General features: G+C 50.4%; 1 protein-coding gene and 1 long non-coding RNA gene across 3 annotated transcripts in view; one reads left to right on the top strand and one right to left on the bottom strand.

Moving 5' to 3' along the window:
- Positions 1-7,500, bottom strand: part of LOC135249128 (uncharacterized) — a 138,236-nt gene that overhangs the window by 40,906 nt on the left and 89,830 nt on the right. The window lies entirely within an intron of this gene.
- The window catches only part of aatkb (apoptosis-associated tyrosine kinase b), a 35,276-nt gene that overhangs the window by 24,171 nt on the left and 3,605 nt on the right, over positions 1-7,500 (top strand). For both annotated transcript variants that reach the window (XM_064324398.1, XM_064324399.1), the window contains 3 exons: positions 483-604; positions 1,362-1,511; positions 4,213-7,500. The exon at positions 4,213-7,500 is cut by the window's right edge and continues 55 nt beyond it. In XM_064324398.1, coding sequence (XP_064180468.1) covers positions 483-604; positions 1,362-1,511; positions 4,213-7,500 — 3,560 coding nt within the window. The remainder of the gene's footprint in view (positions 1-482; positions 605-1,361; positions 1,512-4,212) is intronic.

Here is a 7,500-nt window from a genome sequence, read left to right on the forward strand (position 1 = left end):
ACATAATGGGGTAAATGCTGTAAAAACAAATTTTATGGATGAAATAGGTACCAGGGAAATTATGCAGGTATAATAAACACCAGGGTGATAATGTCATTGTAATAAATACTGGGGTAATTAAATAGGGTAAGTATATGGGGGAAATAAATACCATGGTATTTATACACATAATATACTGTACATATCAGGGTATTTATACATCTTAAATAAACACCAGGGTGTTTATACATGTGAAATAAATACCATTACGATCGTACAACTTAAATAAGCACCAATTTATTTATACATGTGAAATACATACCAAGGTATTTATACAGTTTAAATAAACACCAGGGTATTCATACATGTGGAATAAACACCACAGTGTCTATACAGCTTAAATACACACCAGGGTGTTTATACATGTGAAATACACACCAGGGTGTTTATACATGTGACATAAATACTGAGGTGAGTAAAGCCTGCTTCCTTCCCTTCTTCAGGATGATTACTTTGTGACACCGGACCAGCTGTGGGTTCCACTGCGCTGGATTGGCCCAGAGCTCATTGATGAGGTCCATGGAAACCTGCTATTGGTGGATCAGACTAAACCCAGTAATATCTGGTGAGAATGATCATGGCCTTAATCTGCCTTTCTAATTGCCCGTACAGTTTAGCTGGATACACAAGCCCCTCCCACTCCAATCACCCTACAGTTTAGCTGAATAAACAAGCCCCTCCCACTCCAGTCATCTTACAGTTGAGCTGGATACACAAGCCCCTCCCACTCCAGTCGCCCTACAGTTTAGCTGGATAAACAAGCCCCTCCCACTCCAATCACCCTACAGTTTAGTTGGATACACAAGCCCCTCCCACTCCAATCGCCCTAGAGTTTAGCTGGATAAACAAGCCCCTCCCACTCCAATCACCCTACAGTTTAGCTGGATAAACAAGCCCCTCCCACTCCAATCACCCTACAATTTTGCTGTATAAACAAGCCCCTCCCACTCCAATCACCCTACAGTTTATTTAGATAAACAAGTCCCTCCCATTTCAATTGGCCTACAGTTTAGCTGTATGAACAAGCCCCTCCCACTCCAATCACCCTACAGTTTATGTGGATAAACAAGCCCCTCCCACTCCAATCGCCCTGCAGTTTAGCTGTATGACCAAGGGCCTCCCACTATGATCACCCCAAACTTAGCTAAACTTGAATAAGAACTTGAAATATCTTTTTTTTTTTTTTATCACAGGATAGTTTCAGCCATGTTTTCAGCAGCTATATTTTGACATTGCATTTGGCAGGGCTCATTGCATTGATTCCCTGGCCATAATATTACAGAAGGAGATGGATGTGTAACTGAGGTTTCTTGCCATCGCAGGTCTTTGGGGGTGACGATGTGGGAGCTTTTTGAGTTGGGGAACCAGCCGTACAGACACTACACTGACCAGCAGGTTCTCACCTACGCCCTGAAGGAGCAGCAGCTCAAACTCCCCAAACCACTGCTGGAGCTGCCCCTGTCAGACCGCTGGTGAGTCTCTACCATCCAATCACAATCCTACAGATTTACCAATCAGCACCTTCTGCTCTTACACATCATCCAATCAGCATCATCCACTCTGTAATTATCCTCTCACATAAACCAAACAGTGGCAGTATGGAGTGGCAAAAAACACATGTAGTCTTACCCGCTGGTAATGGAACAGGATTAATTTAACGATATCTCAGTTATCTGACTCCAAAATAATGTTTTAACATTTCCTCAGGCATTTTATTTGGGTAGCAAGAGAGAACATAATCAGTAATGAACACAAACGACAAACCTTCGCCCGTCACTCTCACAGGATCTGGGCAAGAACAATTAAGTAAAATAACAAAGACAAAATGAATGAAATCATACGAGCGCTTTTCAGCCTTTTCTCCGGTCTGTCCGTGCTCTCTCTCACCGTCGTGGGGGATCGCGGTCTCAGCCCCCTTCCCGGCCAGGTCCAGCTCCTCCAGCATCCCAGCTGAGGATTCCTTTATTTTTCATCAGTGCTAAAAAAAAAAAAAACAAAACAAAGATCATAACTGCGCTCTCGGTGTTAGCTCCCGATCCTGGCCCTGAACTGTGGAGAGCAGCACCCCTTTAAGCACCTGGGCTGATTAGCTAACGCAGCCCAGGTGTGTGTGCTCTCTCCACCAGCCAGCACACCTGAGACCAATCCGCCTCTCTGGAAGACCAAATGCCACACAGTTATACATCGAAGGAGACTGCACATGATCTGCCAGCAGTGTGGTCCTATACGGATCACTATCTATCTGTCTAGACGTGGATGTGCCTCTGGCATGTGTAGCATAGACACAATTGTGCATCATGCTACACCATTAATGTATAGGCGAATGACAACGTGATGCAGATATCCTGACTTCTATGTGTAAGTTAGGACCTTAAAACTGCTAGGTGTGCAGTGGTAAGAGTCAAAGAGGAATGGCAGGTTAAGGTGAATGCAATTTATTGTACAGTATGTTCAATAATGGCAATATATATTTTTTTACTCTGTAGCACTTTGATATTTATTTCTAATGAAAAGTGCATTATAAATTAAATGTAATATTATTATTATTATTATTATTATTATTATTATTATTAATAATAATATACAATACAAGTCTCCTCGAACCATTCCTTTTTCCCCTTCATATATACCCAAGGATCAAAGAAAAACCCCAAGTCATCAGGCTAACATAACATAACATAATGACGAAAACAGGCCATTCAGCCCAACGATGCTCGCCATTTTTCTAAGTTAATTAGTGCTCGGATTACCTACCGACTAGATAGTATCTAACACTGTATCAAGCCTAGTCTTGAAAATCCCCGGAGTTTCTGCCTCTACTACGTGACCTGGCAGGCTATTCCACACATTGACTACTCTCTCTCTGAAAAATCCTCCTAAAGTCTGTATGGAATCTACCTTTTGTTAATTTCCATTTATGTCCCCTTGTTCTACTAACAGAACTCAACCTGAAGAATCTCTTGTAGTTGATCCCCTTTATGAATTTAAAAGCCTCAATCAAATCACCCCTGAGTCTCCTTTTACTAAGCTTTAAGAGGTTAAGCATCTGAAGTCTTTCCTCATAGCTTTTATCTTTAATACCAGGAATACATTTTGTTGCTCTTCTTTGAACTTTTTCCAGAGCCTCTATATCTTTCTTGTAGTACGGTCCCCAGAACTGCACACAATAATCCAAGAATGGTCTAACAAATGTATTGTATAAGATAAGTATAACTTCCTTTGATTTATACTCAATACTTTGAAAGAGTGTGTGAGTGTGTTGGGGTTAGAGTAAGTGTGTGAGTGTGTGTGTGTTAGAGTAAGTGTGTGAGTGTGTTTGGGTTAGAGTAAGTGTGTGAGTATGTTAGAGTAAGTGTGTGAGTGTGTTGGGGTTAGAGTAAGTGTGTGAGTGTGTCAGAGTAAGTGTGTGAGCATGTTAGAGTAAGTGTGTGAGTGTGTTTGAGTAAGTGTATGAGTGTGTGAATGTGTTATAGTAAGTGTGAGACTGTGAGTGATTCAGAGTAAGTATGTGAGTGTGTTAGGGTAAGTGTGTGAGTGTGTTAGAGTAAGTGAGTAAGTGTGTGAGTGTGTTAGAGTAAGTATGTGAGTGTGTGAGTGTGTTAGAGTAAGTGGGTAAATGTGTGAGTGTGTGAGTGTGTTGGGGTTAGAGTAAGTGTGTGAGTGTGTGAGTGTGTATATTTATGTTCAGGTACAAGGTTAGGGTTAAGGTTAGTGTGTGAGTGTGTGAGTGTGTTAGAGTAAGTGTGTGAGTGTGTGAGTATGTTAGAGTAAGTGAGTAAGTGTGTGAGTGTGTTGGGGTTAGGGTAAGTGTATGAGTGTGTGACTGTGTTAGAGTGAGTAAGTGTGTGAGTGTGTTAGAGTAAGTGAGTAAGTGTGAGTGTGAGTGTGTGTGTGAGTGTGTTGGGGTTAGGGTAAGTGTGTGAGTATGTTAGAGTTAGTGAGTAAGTGTGTGAGTGTGTTAGAGTAAGTGAGTAAGTGTGTGAGTGTGTTAGAGTAAGTATAAGTGTGAGTGTTTGAGTGTGTTAGAGTAAGTGTGTGAGTGTGTTAGAGTGTGTGTGTGTGTGAGTGTGTTGGGGTTAGGGTAAGTGTGTGAGTGTGTTAGAATAAGTGAGTAAGTGTGTGAGTGTGTTAGAGTAAGTGAGTAAGTGTGTGAGTGTGTGTATTTGTGTTCAGGTACGAGGTGATGCAGTTCTGCTGGCTGCCAGCTGAACAGAGACCTGACGCTGAGGAGGTGCACCTGCTGGTCACTTACCTGTGTGCCAAGGGTGCAAGCGAGGCAGAGGATGACTTTGAGAAGCGTTGGAATTCCCTGCGGCCCAACGGAGGCCACGCCCCCACGGCCCTGGCTCCGCCCCCCGCCTCCTCCTTTCCCCTGCTCCAGCACTTCCCTCCCCACCCCGAGCCTGGCGATGACATTCTGACCGTGACGGAGACCAGCCGCGGGCTCAACTTTGAGTACCAGTGGGAGCAGGCCCGCCCCAAGCCCCCGTGTCCCGCCTTGGGCCCGGGCGCCCCCGGGTACCAGGACGCCTTCTACCCCCCTGTGCCCGGCAGACTCGCTCTGGGGGTGTCCCCATCCTACTATGAGCCCAAACAGCTCCCCCCAGCCAACATGCTTACTGCCCAGAGCCCAAGCAGTGAGTACTACATGCACATGGAGGGGCGGGGGCTGGGCTGCCCCCCCTGCGTGTACAGCCCTGAGTACCAGGGCAGCAGCGGCTCTGCCAGCTTCCTCACCGGCAGCGGGGACTCTGGAGAATGCCTGGGCTGCCCCGCCCTCACACAGCATGATTCCTATTGGTCAACAGACATCCGCAGAGCCGCCGCCTATGACTGGGATGGCAGCCCCACTCTCTCCCTCACCACAGAGCCCCTCCTGGGCGTAGACCACTGCTCCAGCCCCACCCACCCCTGGGAGACTGGCCCCACCCACTCCTGCTCCAGCCCCGCCCACTCCACCCGGCTCTGGGAGACGGGCCACTATGTCTCTTACAAGGACCGAGATGGCGGCTACTACTACGAGCCCCCGTCCTCCCTGGAGGTGGAGCCCTACCTGTTAGAAGGCATGTCAGAGCCCCCCCAGGAGAGCTGGGGGTCCAGAAGCCTGCGACAGGCCCTGGGGGAGCTGGAGAACCCCCTGGGAATCTCGCCCTCCATCTGCAGCCCAAGCCAGGGCTACAACAGCACCCCCTATCTGCAGACCAAGGCCCCTGCAGGGGGCTGCTACTACAGTATGATGGAGCCCATGCGTAACACCATGCCCCGCATGGCGAGGGGGGCCACTCACCACCACATCAACCCCCACTTCACCCCCCCGGGCTGGGCATCCAACCGCTCCTCCAACAACAACAGCCTGCAATCTCAACACCTGCCAACGAGGGGTGCAATGCGCCACTTCCACTACACTATGCCCTCGACGGATGTAGAGGACTCCTGGCCAATGACAGAGCCCATGCAGGGCTTGCCCTGTTACCCCCGCGACCCAGCTCCTCTCCCCCCCACCAAAGAGAGACACGCCTACAGCTACCTGTGCCCTGCAGGTGAGAAAGCTCCGCCCCCACCGCTGTGTCCACGCCTCCACACAGAGGCGGGGCCTCAGTTCATCGACCCGCTCACAGGCGTCCTGGTCAGGAGCTATGCTGCCCGCCATCACGAGCAGGAGCGGAGCCTGCGCCCTACTGCCAGAGGGGGCGCTGTTCTGGATGGGGTTGTTCTCAGGGGCGAGGCTTGGGCGCCCCACCCTGGGGCCCCCGGGGAGCCCGTGTCACTGAGCAGCTGCGCAGTGGACAGCGGGCTGGAGCAGGGCAGCTCTAGCGTCAGTCTGGTGGACATCTGCGACTGCAGCGATGACGATGACATCACGGACATCACCTCGGGCGTGTTTGCTGACTTTCCCCCAGGGGGCAGCGATTCAGGGGAGAGGGGAACCCCAGATCTGAGCCCCACCCAGAAGCAGGCGGGGACCCCAGACTCCATTGAGTCCATTGACCTGCCAGCTAGCCCTGCCCTCCATCCTTCCAGCCCCTCCAACTGCACCCCCCTAACACCCATCGCTTCCCCCCCCCCCAGCCCCCCCAAAGCTGTGGACAGCGGCTACGACACTGAGAATAACGAGTCCCCGGAATTTGTGTTGAAGGAGCCACATGATCTGCGGGATTCGGAAGGGTCAGTCCCGCCCTCAGGAAAGCCCGTCCCCATTGGGGAAGCCGATGTGACTTCGCCCCCTGCTGCTGAACCGGAGCTGAGCAGGCTGTGTGAGAACACGCCATACAGAGACTCTGCCTACTTCTCTGACTGCGACACAGAAGGTGAGCGTGCTACGCTGGACCAGGGGGCAGACCCTGTGGGAACCACGCCCATGGAAGAGCCGTGTAACCAGCAGGCGGGGCGGGAGGAAGGGCTTTTCCCTGGAGTTCCGCCAGAGATGGGGGAGGAGTCTCCCACTGAGTGTTCCGCCCCCTCTGTCTCCCCCTGGCCCACTGCAGGGGAGGAGTCTCAGCATGAAGGACCCGCCTCTGACTCCACCTCTGAAGAGAGCAGAGGTGCCATATTGTTGGATACGAAAAAGCAGGAGGGAACCAACAAAGAGCTGCCGGAGTTTGAGCAGGTGGAGCAGATAGTGGAGGTGATGGAGGTAAATGAGGTGGAGGTAGTAAAGGATGTGGAGGAGGAGAAGGAGGTGGAAGAAGAAAAAGAAGTAAAGGAGGTAGATGAGGTAGTGATAGTGAAGGAGATTGAGGAAGTAACAGAATATGTGGAGGAGAAGGAGATGAACAAGGAGGCAAATAAAGTAAAAGAGGAGGTGAAGGTAGTGGAGGACATGAAGGAGACAGATGAGTTAAAGGAGGAAGTGGAAGAGGAGGTGGAGGTAGTGAGAGGTTTTAAGGAGGAGACAGATGAGATTAGGGAAAAGGTGGAGGAGGATGTAGAGGTGGCAGTAATGACAGAGGTTGAGGTAGTGAAGGAGGTAAAGGAGGAGGTGGTGGAGATAAAGGATGAGGTGATGGAGGAGGTTGAGGTGGAGACAATGACAGAGGTTGAGGTAGTGAAGGACAATGTGAAGGAGGTAAAGGAGGAGGTGGTGGAGATAAAGGAGGAGGTGATGGAGGAGGTTGAGGTGGAGGCAGTAACAGAGGTTGAGGTAGTGAAGGAGGGAAAGGAGGACTCCTCTCCAGGTGCTTTGATGGAGGAGGTGTTTGGTCCCCAGAAGCCCAGGGGCATTGTTTCGTCCCTGCTGGGGGGCAGGGTCTCCCCCGGGGATGGGGAGGGAGGGGACTCGGAGGACAGTGAGGAGTCGGATGAGGAGCTGCGGAACTGCAGCGTTCAGGAGCAGAGCGGGGAGGACAGTGAGGAGGACAGTGACGAGGAGAGCCAGGTCGTGCCCCTGGTGGTGAGCAGCAGCAGTAATGCCTGCCACCTGCGCAGCCTGCTCCGCACCTCCCTGTCCCCCACGCAGGAGCG

The sequence above is a fragment of the Anguilla rostrata genome, chromosome 2, assembly GCF_018555375.3.
Source record: "Anguilla rostrata isolate EN2019 chromosome 2, ASM1855537v3, whole genome shotgun sequence".
Lineage (NCBI taxonomy): Eukaryota > Metazoa > Chordata > Actinopteri > Anguilliformes > Anguillidae > Anguilla > Anguilla rostrata.